The sequence below is a fragment of the Microtus oregoni genome, unplaced genomic scaffold, assembly GCF_018167655.1.
Source record: "Microtus oregoni isolate MIOR12 unplaced genomic scaffold, Mior012 000003F_ref0000135, whole genome shotgun sequence".
NCBI lineage: Eukaryota > Metazoa > Chordata > Mammalia > Rodentia > Cricetidae > Microtus > Microtus oregoni.
In genome coordinates this window covers 39,935,932-39,952,182 of record NW_024543062.1, presented here as the reverse complement: position 1 = coordinate 39,952,182, position 16,251 = coordinate 39,935,932, and the positions used below count along the sequence as shown (strand labels likewise).

The window sequence follows — 16,251 nt, the reverse complement described above, 5'->3', positions numbered from 1 at the left end:
ACATATTAACTAGTGAGATTAGAAAATGTACCAATTTTGCTTAATGTGACTTCATTTAATTTGTATGTGGCTACAGCTGGCTAATGATTATTACATTGGACAATACAGATCTCTAGAGATCTCTTTCCAGGGCTGCTGAAAAGTAAATTATATTAATATATTCCTAATTTATCTTTGCTAATAATATTCCTTTGCATTGTGGTATTTTAAATTTTCTTTGTGTTGGATACTTGGCTCAATGATAGAGAACTTATCTAGTATGTAAGGTCTTGAGTTGAATTTTTGTACCACAATAAACAAAAAATTCATAAAGTTTTCTTATTATTCAAATAAAAAGTATGTATCTGCATACCATCCCAGTTTAGCATAGCTGAGTCTGTTTTAAATATCTCCTTCCATATGATTAATATGTTTCTACCTTATATTCATTATGTATGATTAACCTCTTGTAATTGAAAATACAGTAAAGAAATATAAGTTGAAAAAATAATTATTTTATTGATAATATTTTCTATAAAATCACAAAATTTAGAAGCATATGAAGATCCCCCAGATATCTCTTAAAGTCAACGAAGTGTAGGTGTTTTTAGTAATCAGTTTAATGCATACTTTCCTTTAACTCATTTAAGAACAGATTATGAACAGACAGATGTTAGTTTAAAGTAAACAGCCCCTCATCTTTTCACTGAACATTTTTTTTTCAGAGAATGCTTATATGTGTATATAGAAAGAAAATGGAGACATTCTGCTTTAACCACTATATTCTCAGTGATGATTCTGAGATGGGAAAGCAAAGCAAAGCAAGAGAAGCTGTTGTTTCCAGGTCTTGATTAACTACAGCACCTCTGCTAACTTCCCAGAAGCATGGTAGAGCTACAGCCTCAAGGAGAAGACATTCTGCCAAAGAAGAGGATGCTGTTAGTCTTGTTTTGCTTGATGAAGAATAGGAAAGGGTGATCACAAGAGAAATCTTCAGTTATTAATGCTGATGTTAAAGACACTTCTACCCCTGTGGCAGCTGCAGCTTCTGTCCCCTCTTCATTTACTTCCACAAAGGACTTGTGTAAAACTTTAGATACCATGAGATCTTGATTGTCACTGATGCCTGAGAAGTCGGCATTCTGTGCACTGAAAGCATCCACCATCCCCATGTGTTCCAGTGGAGCCGGGAGGTCATATTTCTCTTCCACTTTGAATCGAGGTAAGGATAAATACAGCTCTATCATGTTCATATTCTGTGGGCTTGTCCACTCTATTAACTTATCAGTGGTGAGATTATCTTCAAGCTATAAAAATAGAAGAAAAGAAAATGCTGTGATTCACTAAAAGCCTATAACTCACATGAGCAATGAATTAAAGGAAACTTTTAGCAATAAATATTATGAATGCTGTATTATATAAATATAACACATACTGATTATTTAGTATAGATATTATTGATTTAGATAATTTAAAATTAGATATTATTATTAATAAAATTCAAAAACAAGATCATCATTTTGTATAGATTATTGTTTATGCTACCAGCCACCTATGTTACTTTTAATAGATGTATCTTTATATTTTTCTGACATCATTACCGTCTGTAGTTATTATATAATACTCTTAAGTTTTACTTTTTTATTCAAAATATTCACATTTTTATTCAAAATATTCATAAACATTCTCTACATTGTGATTTATTTCTTTCAGCAAAATTTGACTTGTTCCCTATTATTGTCATGAAGTTGATATTTAATGTGTATAGCTCCACTTAATTACTAATTAAATAATTCTTCAGTGTGTTTCAGGTTGTAATACAGGATGAAACACAATATCTCCTTTAAAAATTTTTATTATTTTCATGTTTAATTATTTTCATTAGTGTCTGGTTTAAATTTGATAGCTCAGGAAGAAATTAGGCAGCAGAAGGAAGAGTAGGAGACACAAGCTTCACCTTCTTCAAACCATCGATTTCATTTGGTAGAAGGATAAACATGCTCAGCTCTTTGCCTTTGTATGGTATTTCCACAATCACGGCCTGCACATCCTCCAGTCTGTTAAAGTTAAACTCGTTTTTTTGTATCATCATCTGGACAGATTTACTAGTATTCTGTAACAAATCAATGCATCAAACACATTCAAAGGAGACATAAGACAGCATAGACAATATTGTTGCGATACCAAACACATCAAACATCCTCTGAAGAGATAATTCTTACATTTTGTGAAGTCTAAATAAAAGTTTCTTTAGTTGTCCTTAGTTAAACAAAGTTACAAGAAAAAAAAAAACCACACAAGACTTGTTTATTTTGTACTTTCCATGGTATCCCTTTCATTTGAATTGAATTATATACACATCACTATATGACATAATATAATAAACAGAAAACAGTACCTTATTAAGCCAAAATTTTCCTTCTATAGTATGCTTTTCATCAAATTTGTGATCCCATTGTCCTTTGAAATACACTGCATTCACGAGAACCAGTACAGTGCTACTGCTCAGGCTCCCATTCGGAAATAAGTCTTTGATTTTTCCTGCCAGGGAAAGAACAAAATGCTTATCACCAAAGTAGAAGGAACTTGTCTGGAGGATGCTCTATAAGAGTTCACCATTGGTCACTCATCGCTTGTTCACCCAAGTCATTAATTGAGGGACTCTTTGACTTGTTTGTAAGACACAGCCTTCCTCTCCGTCCCTTGTAATTTACTTGGGATGGACAGTTCTTGTCATAGGCTTTCTATCTGGGTGATTATGGCCAACTCACAGTGAGTACTGACAAGCTGTTTTAATCCATTCTACCAACTTGTCTTTGTTCCTTCCTCTCTCTGTAACTTACATTTTTTTTTTCAATTTAAGGATTACTACTCAAAGTCTTATTCTACCCAAGGCCTGATTGTTCTTTTACACAAATGAGAAGAACTCTATTGTCTGAAGTGCATTCCTGGTAATGCCAAACACTACTCAAGATGTGTCCTGTTCACTTTCATGTTGGACTTCCTGAAAGCTTGACCTACCAAGAGAGTGAGCTATGGGATAGGTGTCTACAGAGAGGAAGCTTTGTTGAGATTTCTGCCCCAGTTGCTGAAGACAGCATGAGAAATCCTTTCAGGAGCTCAAGGTGCAGACATGCTCTGAGAGGAGAAGTAAAAGAGAAAGGGACTTCTTCCAACATTTTCTCTTAGCTTTCCAGAATTGGCTGTGACTTAAAAAATTGATATATCAAAACATGTCTGGGTGGAGTCTTCAGATTGTCTAACATACCACTAACCAAATTAATGTAAATGATTCTCCTGTTTCCTCTGGTTGGCTTTCTGCTAATTTCTCCATACTTTATCCTGGCTCACTTCACATTTATGGAGACCATCCCATCATCCCTGGTACTTTCTCCAGTGACCCTCCAATACAGTACCATTTGTTTGACTTTCTACCCAGGAATTAATCTTCTTTTCGCTTTCTCCTGCAGCATGTACAAAATCAAGTGATTCCACATTGGCTTGGTAAAATTTCCTAATGTCTTCCAAAAATTCCTTTGATATGTGAAGGAACCAAAAAGAATTAAGAACAATTTAGAATAATTTAGATTTCATTATTTATGATACTACTATAATCTGATAGCAGACCCTGACCATATCTGCTATTTTATGAACACACAGATTTTTTTTTTTTTGACTAAGGTAATAATATATAGAACACAGTAAGAATGTCAGTGAAGGTCAATACTTTATGGTAAAGGAAGACAGAAAAGATTTCGTAGTGATGAAAGAGCTGACTTATTCCTGAGCTAGCCTACCACTAAGTTAAACCACTACATTTCTCATTTGATTATATCTTCAGTGCAGGAAATGCTATATTTCCTGGTACCTTCCCAATTCTCTCCAGGGTTTCCCTAAGCCTGCCCATTACAGAAACATTCCATTTCCCAGAAATCTCCTGCTGTACTCTCTGTGACTGAGTCAGCACTGGTTCACTACTAACATCTCATGACGAGATCTGCTGACTTACATTCTTTTTCATGGGGCTGTTCCTGAGCCCATGCTTGCCGCATACAGCACTAGACTTTTGGTCATTACAGTGGCTTAGAACTGTGACTATGGGGCTGGTGCTCCCTGGGCAAACGTTGCCTCTCTGAATCTGTCTGGTCTCACTCTTACATATGGCCATTCAGACATGTAAGACCTAGAATGCAGATTAAAGGTATGCAAAGCCTGGTGCAACTTACCTGGAGAAATGGGAACTCCTTTGCTCCATAAATACCGTTGGCAGCCTTCAGGTCATAAGCACCATGGGATTTGTTTAGTTGAGTTATAAGCTTTTGAAATTGGTCATGGACATTTTCTGATGTTTCATCCTTCAATGTAAAAGATGGGTGTTCATTGAATCACTCTGCTAATGTAAGTACTAAATTCAAAATAAATAGCCAAACACCTGTAATCTCAAAGACAACTTTTTGAATATTCTCTGATAAGTGTTGCATTTTATCTTAAATATTCCCAATTTACATTCAACTTCTTCCAGAAATGCCTTTTTTCTTCTTCTTCTTAAAAAAAAAATATTCCAATCTGCTACTTTTGAACTAAATATGCAGTGCTTTCAGGCTGTCTTGACTTAAGTTGCCTGATGTTTGAAATTCTCTGCATCTGTAAGAGAGTATGTGCCCACTGTTCATTTAGGGACTGGACTACATGTTAGTAATCTAAGACTGAGTGCAATCTAGATGAAAACAAAGAGGTGCAGAGAATTTAATGACCTCTTTAAAGAGATGCCACACAGCCAAATTATGAATCTAAGTATCTTTGAATTAGGATAGCTTCCTTTTCCAGCTAAGAGGTTTGCATGGTTAAGATTCTAAACCCATGTTGATGTGAAACAATCATTTTCCAAGATGTACTTGAATATGTGACTATTAAATTAAGATAAATTGTAACATTATTGTGATAATGACAATTACTATTGTCTTACAACAACAATAGCTAACATTCATTACACTTTCTTATTTATTGCAGGTCAAAGATTTTTCTGTGTGTTTGCTTGGATATATTGAGTCATATTCCTTTTTAATTCCACTTTACTAGATCGTGGTCTCAGCGATTCAGATTGTTTGTGCTTGGCTCATGTTCTGCATTTGTGAGGTGTGGAGCTAGAGCTGAAGCCAGGGCATTCTACTCTAGATCCAACATTGACCTACTGTGCTTAAAACAAAATCATACACATGCTGACTACAGAAAGAAATGTGGCGCTATTCTGTGTTTTTATATCTTTTGTTTGGAAATTCCCTTACAGATTCATTTTTTAAGTTATGAAATGACCATTTAAAATTATAAAGCTTCAAATTATAAATACAAATGTTCTCTTTAAATCATCATGTTAGGAATCTGCAGCTTGTGCCCTGGACTCACATGACAGTCTGGAGATTTTTTTGTTGTCTTCTTTGTAGCTCCATTGAATTGAAGAACCTGGAAGAGATAGCAAGTGGGGCAAAAAAAAAAAAAAAAAAAAAAAACTTCACTGAAAGTTCTGTCTAAGTCCAATGAAACAAAAACAGAACAAAACCTGGAAAAAACAGATGAAAAAAATGAAAAAATCCTCTCAACTTTAGTGCAAGAGTTTGTACAAAACACCAAAAGTTGATTCGCCAGGCATATGAATAATGCCTATTTGCTTGTTGCCCAGGAAACACCTCAATTCACCCCCTCAGAGTTGAGACCATCCACAGCTTTCATCAGTGCTCTCCACAGTTTATGCTCACTTGTAGCTGTTGGGCACATGAAGGCAATCATCCTCACCAGTACCCAAAGGCTGTCGAGGAAGTGTCTGGACCATGTTTGGGAAGGGTGTGTCCCTCCCACAGTTCTGTGCTCATCGCCATGGCAATGACTGTTCAGCATCTTGTTCTTCATCTCAGACCTCTGGCTTTATCATTATCCATCTGCACACTGACAGAGCGATGGAGAGACAGGTTCAAACTGGTCAATGAAATGAAGCTTACACCTACCTTCTCAATTTGCTGTCTAGTGTTTCCTTTGGCTCCAAGCTGGAGCATTCCTAATGCTGTCATGATACTGATTGGGGAGTAGAAGATGTTGTTCTCTGTTTCCCTAAGCTGCCGGTACAGCTCAAGTGTGAATTTCGTAGTTGCTTCAGCAAGCAAATGCATGGTGATCCTAAGGTCCTAGAGCAGCATAAAGTCAGTGAAAGTTTAGAATGACTCACTCTGTAATGAGCATTTCTTAAATGAAACCACACATCTGCATTATAAGATTCTGGCAAATAAAATTATTAGTGTTATTTTTTAAGCCTTGCACAATGTACATATGCTAATCTTCCAATTAGAATTCAACAGTGTCTTTAAGTCTTTTGCAAACAGCTAACAGAGAATCCTTCCTCACCGGCTGTGCTCAGTCTTGGCAGAAAGGTTTTATAATGAATTCCAGGATAAAGATTTCTGTGACTGGCATCCAGTTAGCTGTCTAAAATCACATCTCAACTTTTCCTTTAAGATGCTGTAGTTGCCAGACACAGTCCTTGCATGTTCGAGAGAATACATACGTTCATTTGAAAATAAATAGGACATACATGTTTACTTGGAAATAATTATTTTTAAATAAATAACAAATTAAGAGAAGGAGGCATTTAATTTTTTCTTAGCAGATCAAGAGAATTAAAACCGGGAAAATATCACATACACATGAGATGAAACACATCATTGCTATCAAGTTACCTCAACGGTAATTTATATTGTTTGACAATCGTGGCTGGAAAGCACTTACTTGTGTCTCTGAAGGAAGACGTGGGCCAGAAGGATGTGTCTGTGTTTCTGATGCTGAGATCTCAAATATATAGCCTGTCTTTTTGCCACCCCTCCTCGTCATTTCAGTAGTACTTCAAGTAAATCAACTTCAGATTGCATAACCAGGTTAGGTTTTCAAGCATGCAAATTTGTGAGAAAAGACTGGCTTAATATCTTCCCACTCTATTTCCCTTCTCCACAGGACAGAGTCTGGATAGAATTTTAACTGTTGTTAATTACTGACTCATCAGACTTGCACATAGGTACTTTTTTTTTTTTTTTTGTGGCGATGACATTACTTTAAAACTTCAACCTTGCTGTGTTCCTGACCACTCTGTTTTCCCGTGTGACACCCTCTTCAATGATTCCAGGAAAACTACCTTTATTTTAGGTTGCTGAATTGTCTTCAGGGCACACTTTGTATACCAGATAGCTAAAATGCTTACCTTAGCTACCTTTTCTTCATGAAAGATTCATTATTCCTGTTAACTTCTTGAGTAATTATTCTGTGCAAAAAGGAAAGTAGTTCTAATTCTAGTCTGAGGAAATGCTGAAGATTCTGGAGAGCAGGGTTTTTTTTTTTTTTTTTTTTTTTTTTGTCTTTTTAAATCTCTCCATGATACTCTGTCTTGCTACTGTCACTTTCTAAGCCTTCTGAAGCCACTCCGGAATTTTCTATTGCTTAAGGAATGTGAGAAAATTATTTATCTTTTATTTTTTTCTTAGAAAGGGTTTCTCTGTAGCTTTGGAACCTGTCCTGGAACTAGCTCTTGTAGACCAGGCTGATCTCAAACTCACAGAGATTTGCCTGCATCTGCCTCCTGAGTGCTGGGATTAAAGGCCACCTCTGCCCGGCTTATTTATCTTCTTGTACTGATATTTCAGTAGGTGGAAGAAACAAATGAGTCCATTTGAATGGCAATTTCCTAAGTTTTATGTAAAAAACCAACAGCAGAGTGAGTGCTGTCTGCCGAAGCAAGTCATCTTGAGTTGTTGAGAGATGCAAACTCTCCCTCTCACTTCGTTGATAAGACACCTATTTAGCCTCATGGATGTCCACATCTAAAGCATGCATGGAATAATCGAAGACAATGAAGTGTATTACTAAGTTATTTATGTGAGATGTCACTGATTATTCAATGTAGATATTTGTAGCTCTAAACTCAAAACAACTCTCATTGTATTCTAAAGAGCCTAATATGTTGTTTTTCAATTTTCATTTGATAGTATGGATTTTTAAAACTACAGAGTTTAATATGTTGTTTTTCAATTTTTCATTTGATTGTATGAATTTTTAAATTTCTCTCTTAAATTCTTTGGCAATGTATTAATTCTTCAAAAATGTTTTATTCAACATCCACATGTTCATGTATTTTCTATCTTTTTCTTGCTGTTGATTTGCAGTTTTACTCAACCATTATTCAACAGAATATAAGAAGGTATTTTAATATGCTTGCATTATGAACACTGACTTTATGACTTCTTTTGGAGGTACTCAGTGGGAGCACAGAATGTGAATCCTGTAGCAATTTCTTTAGATATCTGTTAAGTTTCATGAAGCAGTTCCAAGGCCAGCAGAAGAAATAACAAAGAGTTCAGTTAAAAATCAATGAAATGGAAACTCAAAGAACAATAAAAAAGATCAGTGAGACAAAGATTTGGCTCTTTGAAAAGACAAACAAGTTTGACAAGCCCTTGCTAAACTGACCTAAGACTGACAGAAGACTCAATACAATTTCAGTGATCCCGCTGACCTCCGGATGATCACTGGGAATATTTTAAAAGCTTAATGTCTTAGAATTTCTATTTTGATAAAACACCATAGCCACCAGCAATGTGGGGCAGAAAGGTTTATTTCACTTCCACGTCCATATCACAGTCATCATCGAAGGGAGTCATGGCATGGATGCCAACGAGGCAGGTGCCTGGAACCAGGGGCTGATGCAGAGGCTGTGGTGGAGTGCTTCTTACTGTTTTGCCTTTATCCTGGTCCTGCTCTACTTCACAGCTTCTGCTGTTTGGGATCATTATCCCATCTTACTGGCACTTCCAGGTTGCTGGGACTTTCTGCTGCTATTGGACTTCACTTTTACCTGTAGCCTCTCCTGGGATCTCTTCAGGTACTCTGATCCTTACACATGGTCCCGAGCCTCAACTTTTCTCCACAGCCCCTTCAATCATGGCCTTCTGCTGCAACTGAGGCTGTGCCTTCACCCATAGCCTTTCCCAGTGCCAAGTCTCAGCTACTCTCCACACACCTTCATGCCTTTAAAACCTGTACCTGCTGAATGATGCTTACATGTTTGGTTGCTAGCAGAAGATGCATCGTTGTCTCCATCTTGGACTGCAGTTTACGTGTGCTGACCCTAAGAAAAAAATAACCAAATTTATGATCCTCAGTGATGCTGGTAGTTTAATCATAGTTAATTCTTCAGCTACAGCTAAGCATACAACACAGATTTTTTAATACAAAGTATCACCCAAACAGCAAAACTTCACTTACCAGACCCCATCTCTCAGCATTACCATCTAAGTTATTATAATAGCTGATTAAGCTCTGAACACTCAATGATCTTCCAACCCAAGTTCCAACGTCTTTCAACACTGACATTCCAATACACTGGAAAATTTAGAAGAAATAGGTAAATAACACACACACACACACACACACACACACACACACACACACGACTTGCTAAAATTGAACAAGAAGATTTAAACAACTACCTAAATAGATCAATTCTAATCAATGAGATTGGAACAGCAATGTGGAGTTTCTCAGAAAGGAAAATCTTGGGACTTAATGGGCTCACTGATGAACTATATGTTTGTATGTATGTGTATACATAATATATATATATATATATATATATATATATATATATCTTCTGCTATTCCAGAAAATAGGAATGTTCCAGGGGTTGAAGAGATGGCTCAGTGCTAAAGAATGCTGGCTATTCTTCCAGAGGACCCAGATTTGATTCCCTTTTCTCACACAGCAGCTCACAACCGTCTGTACCTTCCATTTATGGAAATCTGAAACCCTAATCTGAATTCTGTGAGTACTGGGAAAATAGTCAAAGGATCTATACACATAAAATAAAAGTAAAATGAAATAAAAATAGAGAATATTTCAAACTCATTGTATGAAGCCAATATTAATTACCCTGATATAAAGGCTGGGTAAGGACAAATACACACACACACACACACACACACACACACACGGTGGAGAGGGAGAGTCTCACAGTAAAAATGTATACTGCATATTCCATGGAATAACTGTCAAAATTCCAACAATAGTATTCAAAGAACCAAAAAAAAATCCTAAGATTCAAATGGAAGTATAAAAGACTCCATAAAAAAGAAACCATAAGCACAAACCACATCAAACAGAGGGCTGATGTCCAAAATATGCAAAGAACTCAAGAAATTGATCATCAAAAGAACAAATAATCCAATAAAAATGGAGTACAAACATAAACAGAGAACTCTCAACAGAAAAATCTAAAATGACTGAAAGACACTTAAGGAAATGCTCAACTTTCTTAGTCATCAGAGAAATGCAAATCAAAATAACTCTGAGATGCCATCTTATACTTGTAAGAATGGCCAAGATAGAAAACACTGATGACAACTTTTGCTGGAGAGGATGTGGGATAAAGGAAACACTCCTACATTGTTGGTGGGAGTGAAAATTGGTACAGCCCCTTTGGATTTCAGCATGGTCATTTCTCAGAAAATTAGGAAACAATCTTCCTCAAGACCCAGCAGTACCAGTTTTAGGTATATATCCAAAAATGCCCAATTGTACCATAAGGACATGTGCTCAACTATGGTTATAGCAGAATTGTTTGTCACAGCCAGAATCTGGAAATAACCTAAATACCCCTAGACTGAAGAATGGATAAGGAAAACGTGGTACACTTACACAATGGAGTAATACACAGCAGAAAAAAATAATGACATCTTGAAATTCGCAGGCAAATGGATGAATCTAGAAAACATAATTTTGAGTGAAGTAACCCTTAATCCAGGCCCAGAAAGACAATTATCACATGTACTCACTCATAAGTCATTTTTATACATAAAGCAAAGAAAACCAGCCTGCAAACCACAATTCCAGAGAACCTAGACAATAATGAGGACCCTAAGAGAGACATACATAGATCTAATCTACATGGGAAGTAGAAAAGGACAAGATCTCCTGGGCAACTTGGGAGTATGGAGACCATGGGAGAGTGTTGAAGGGGAGTGGGGAAGAAAAGAGGGTAAATGAGAATAATGTATAGTTAAATAAAATCAATGAAAAAACCACAATGGAGATATTGTAATGTTGAAATAGGAGCAGCGGGGCTGCGTCCCCGACACCCGGCTGCCCACATGGCTAGCTTATGCCCCGAAATAATTACATGGAAACTGTATTCTTTTAAACACTGCTTGGCCCATTAATTCCAGCCTCTTATAGGCTAGCTCTTACATATTGATCTAACCCATTTCTAATAATCTGTGTAGCCCATGAGGTGGCTTACCAGGGAAGATCTTAACCTGCATCTGTGTTGGGTGAAAGAATCATGGCGATTCCTTACTTAGCTTCTTTCTCCCAGCATTCTGTTCTGTCTACTCCACCCACCTAAGGGTAGGCCTATCAAATGGGCCTAGGCAGTTTCTTTATTAATTAACCAATGAAAGCAACAGATAGATAAGATACTCCCACATCATTGTAATACCATATCTTTAAAAATATCAATAGCAAAAAACCCAGCATGGTACTGGCCTAAAGAGCAGGCATGAAGGCCAACACAATAAAACAGAGGATTCAGAAATAAATGCTTGCAGTAACACCCATTTGAATATTGGCAGAGGTGCTAAAGACATACTTGAGGAACAGATAAGTTCTTTAGCGAATGGTGCCAGGTAAACTGGAGATCCACATGCCCAAGATGTGAACTTGCCTTCTACTCCCCTGTTTGAATGAACAACTCAAGCCAGATTTTATGGGAGAAGCCTGGAATCCCAGCATTGGCGAGTGGAGTTTAGTCCATCTTGGACCACTTGGTGAACTGGAGAACAACCTGTATAATGAGGTCTTTTCTCAAGAAAAATAGTAACTTAACATGGATAAAAGCCTTTAATGCAAGATATAAAGCTTTCAAAATACTAAATGAAAACAGAGAAACTGGGGCTGACTTCCTAAGCAGGAATACAACTGCTCAGAAGGAATAAAAGGAACCAGATAGGACAGAAACAAAAATTCTGAGCAACAAAAGAAATGATTGCTAGAGTGAAGAGACAGCAACAAGACGGGAGGAAATCTTCACCAGCTAATACTGTGATAAGGAGTTGATGTTGGAAATATAGTAAGACCTCAAGACTTAAACAACAAAGAAAATAATTTAATAATAAATGAAGACATGAATGGGGTATATAGTCCTCAAAAGAGTTATAAATGGCTAATAAACATATAATTATGGCCAACATGGAAATGCAAATCAAATTAAAGTTAGATTAGTCAGAATGACTGTCTTCCAAGAAACAAAAGCAAGTTAATACTGGGCAGGGTTTGGGAAAGAAGAAACACTTGTTTTGGTGGGAGTGTTGGTGGGAATGTAAATCAGCGTGTAGGTCCTTTCAACACCTACACCTCAAATTACCATGTGATCCTGCTTTACTGTTCATGGATATTCACATGAGGGAATCAAGGTCAGCTCACAATAGAGATACCTGAATTCCCACCTTTGCCATGGCACTATTTATGGCAGACAAAGAATGCAATCAATCTGAGTATCTAACAGTTAATGGATAGATAAAGAAAATGGGGTACATATATGTAATGGATGAATAAATGTTAAGGAAAATAAAATTATGTCTGTTTCAGAAACACGTATGGAACTGGAGGTTATCACGTGAAGTAAAATAGACTCAGACAATATGATACATTTTCAGAGAGAGAGAGAGACAGAGAGACAGAGACAAAGACAGAGACACACACACAGAGAAAGAGAGAGAGAGAGAGAGAGAGAGAGAGAGAGAAAGAGAGAGAGAAAGAGAGAGAGAAGAGAGAGAGGGAGAGAGAGAGAGTAAGAATGTAGGAGGCAGGATTCCTGAGAAAAGGAAAAATAACTCTTGGTGATAGGAGAATAAATAAAATGTGTCTATGTATAAAATGTTGCAGTAGAATATATTATTTTGTACACTTAATATATATTAATAAATACATAACTAAAAGAGGAAATGAGAAAAGATGAGAATATCAGAAAGAGTCAGGGCTGTCCTTGAGTGTCACTGTAAAGTCCATTTTCTCTGGAGTCCTGTTGTCTGCATTTTAATGGATTTCCTTTTGATAAACTAATCTTAGTGTTTGTTGGCTTTATTGAGATAGAGTATACATTACTTACTTGTATCTTAGAAGTTAATAAAATAGGTGAATTGGTCAGTTCTCGCTTATCAGATGGCAAACTTGAAGCAAAGAGTGAATAAAGTCTGGTTTTGTAGCTATGGAATTGTTCATGAATATTTTACAGTAGGTGACCAGGCTAAGGAACCCAAATGGTCATCTATCACTGTAAGCCATGTAAAGCCTTCTCACTTGTAAGGAGAACAGTTTCTCTTGTCCAAGTGATTAGACTCTTTCCACAATACCCTGAAAGCTTCTCTGCTCCTAAATCTGAGGAGTCAAGAGTTGTCAAGTAGTTTGTAATTAGACCTGTCTTCTATGAAGTCACATGAGACCTGCTGGACTTGCTGACATCCTGCAACAAGTAGAAACATGGAACATGGAAAAATGAGTGGGATGGAAGTAGGATGATCTGTGAGTATGGAGCCCAGAGCCACAATAAAACCCTGCCACGCTGTATTCATCATCTTTGCCACACCGTCAAGACAGCTTAACAGTCTACTTGTGAAGTAAAGGGAGTTTACTCTGGCTCACACTTCTGGAAGTTCAGGTCCTACACTGGGGGTTCCATTTGTTTGGTCCCCTGGTGAGGGTAGTATGGCATGGTGTTGCAAACTGCTTGAATCATGAACCAGAAAGCAGAGAAGATGAAGAGTCATGATGTTCTCTGGAAGGATTTATGCAATAATCTAGAGACCTCCTGAAAGGTGAACACGCTAATGATTCATGGTACTTCAGTTACTACCATCATAGAGATGAGACTTACATGCAGACCTTACAGAATATTCACTCTTCAAACTATACTACCAGTCTTTGTTTCTACAAAGCTAGGATGTAGGAAAAATGAGAAACTTTAAGAGGGAGGAGTCATATGGGAAGGAAATAGCAGTTTTCTTGGGATATTTTGTAGCTGAATGGTGCCTGTGGCAAGGAAAAGGTGTTTTCACTGGGGGTAACTCGGTATCTCATTGACTTATTTAGGATGCACTTCCCTGAGATGTAACTGCTAGACCATAAGACTTGTCAGTTTAGACTGTGTACCTTGGTGGGCGATGGTATATTCACAAGGTTAAGTGAAAAACACAATGTCATTCACAACAATCTTATCACCTCTGGAAAGAAATCCACATCTTATTATTCCTGCTCCCTGGGTGATAGAGAGCTCTAACACACTTCCTGTCTGGTTTTGCTAATTCTAAACAGCTAATGTACACAGGATTGTGTAATATTCATCCTTTTAGGACAAGCTTCTTTTACTTGCTCTAACTTCACCTGGATCAGTGTATTACTCTTTCATAAATAGTTTTTGGGGATATATTTTTTCTGTGAATTCTTAAAAGCATAATTTCTGGGTAGATGGCTCAGTAGGTCAAGTGTTAGTTACACAAGCATGCAGATATGAGTTCAGGTCCCAGCAGCTATGCAACAGTGGGAGTCTGTGGTGTTAATCCCGGAACTGGGAAGATGGAGACAGGTACACTCCAGGGCACAGTGGCCTGCCAGTCTACTCAAAGTGGTGAACTCTATGTTCAGTCAGAGAATGTCTCAAAAATCTATCTGGAAAGCAGTAAAGGAAGTCTTCTCAGACTTGACCTATGGTCTATTCACATGAACCCACATGTATTGACAGAGGTTTCTGTCTTGCCCGGTCCCACAGTCATTCTATTCCAAAGAAACACACAGAGGTCTACATTAATTATAAACTGGTTGCCTATTAACCCAGGCTTCTTAATAACTCTTATAACTTACATTAGCCCATAATTCTTGCTTGTGTTAGCCACGTGGCTTTGTACATTTCATTAGCAAGTCATTTTCATCTTGCTTTCTCTGTGTTTGGCTTCTTCTGTGTCTCGGTGATGACTGCAGACTGAGTTTTCGCCTTCCTGGAATTCTCCTGTTCTCATTGCCCCACTTCTACTTCCTGCCTGGTTGCCTCATCTATACTTCCTGCCAGGCTACTGGCAAATAAGCATTTTATTAAAAATAGTACAAGTGACAGGATAAAAGACCACAGCACTCCCCTCTTTTCTTTATAAAAACAAGAATTCTGAATCTGATATCCCTTGTTTAGCTTTGTCCAGACTGTAATCCATAACACATTGTAACCAACACTCTAAACAAAGATAAATATCCATAATCCATTTTTTTGGGAATTTGGACATAGTTTTTCAGGCTGATTTTCCTGCTGATTAGGGGTGCTGATAATTTTAAGGGGACCTAAAGAAAATTTAGAATTATGGTCAAGTCCTGACTGGAATATTGTGTGGGGCTTGATCATCTCAACCAGCAGTCTTGAGGCTGTTCTGGATGTAGAACTCAGATATCTGAGCTATCTGCTCCTACCAGAGATTTCTCAGGGGTTCTTCCTCGATCGAACCTTATTTTTCTTAATCCAGAATGAATCTACAGCTTCTCCTTTCTTGTGGAAACAAAAGCAAAACCTCTTCTCCAAAGTAACATACCTTTTGTCTTTAATTTTGAAGTCAAGTCATTTTCAAAATACTTATGTTGGATTAATCCACCAGCATTTATAATCAAGTATCTTTTCACAGCTTTTGTTCCTTCCTCAGCCATCAAACAATTTAAAGACAACACAATAACATACAGTATCCAGACTCTCTCCATATTTTTCATCTTTATGTGGATTTATTTTAAGCTTTTTTTGTTTTTATTTTTAAGTTTTGGCTTTTTGAGACAGGGTTTCTCTGTGTATCTTTGGCTGTCCTGGAGCTCACTCTGTAGACCAGGCTGTCCTTGAACTCATAAAGATCTGCCTGCCTCTGCCTCCCATGTGCCACCACACCTAACTACTCTTTTTCTTTTCTATTTTAGGGACTTTATCCTTTTTATTTCATTTCCCAAGCCTACATATATTTTTAAACACACTGTAAACCATTTAGAGTTTCTTTATCTTTAAATCTTTCTTTACTGTATATCTCTCTTTTTCTGACCACATGAGTCTTTAATTTGCTAAGTGATATGGCTAGGATTAAAGCCGTGGCTTTGACGGCTGGTCTGGATCCAACCCGTTCCTTAGCTTTCTGAGAGCCTAGCTTCATGGTGGAGGTACTGGCTGGAGCC

At 37.2% G+C, this 16,251-nt stretch overlaps 1 protein-coding gene across 3 annotated transcripts; it reads right to left on the bottom strand.

Moving 5' to 3' along the window:
- Positions 1-881: 881 nt before the first annotated feature.
- LOC121446516 (serpin B4-like) lies at positions 882-6,140 on the bottom strand. Of its 3 annotated transcripts, none has more exons than XM_041649183.1 (7): positions 5,979-6,140; positions 5,383-5,439; positions 4,206-4,334; positions 3,396-3,513; positions 2,378-2,520; positions 1,937-2,092; positions 882-1,286 (listed from the first exon to the last, which is right to left on the bottom strand). In XM_041649183.1, the coding sequence occupies exons 1-7, from the start codon at positions 6,138-6,140 to the stop codon at positions 882-884; spliced, it is 1,170 nt and encodes a 389-aa protein (XP_041505117.1). The 3 variants fall into 3 exon arrangements, with proteins under 3 accessions (XP_041505117.1, XP_041505118.1, XP_041505119.1); XM_041649184.1 differs by having other exon boundaries at positions 1,937-2,029; XM_041649185.1 differs by lacking the exons at positions 4,206-4,334; positions 5,383-5,439.
- Between the last annotated feature and the right edge of the window lie 10,111 nt (positions 6,141-16,251).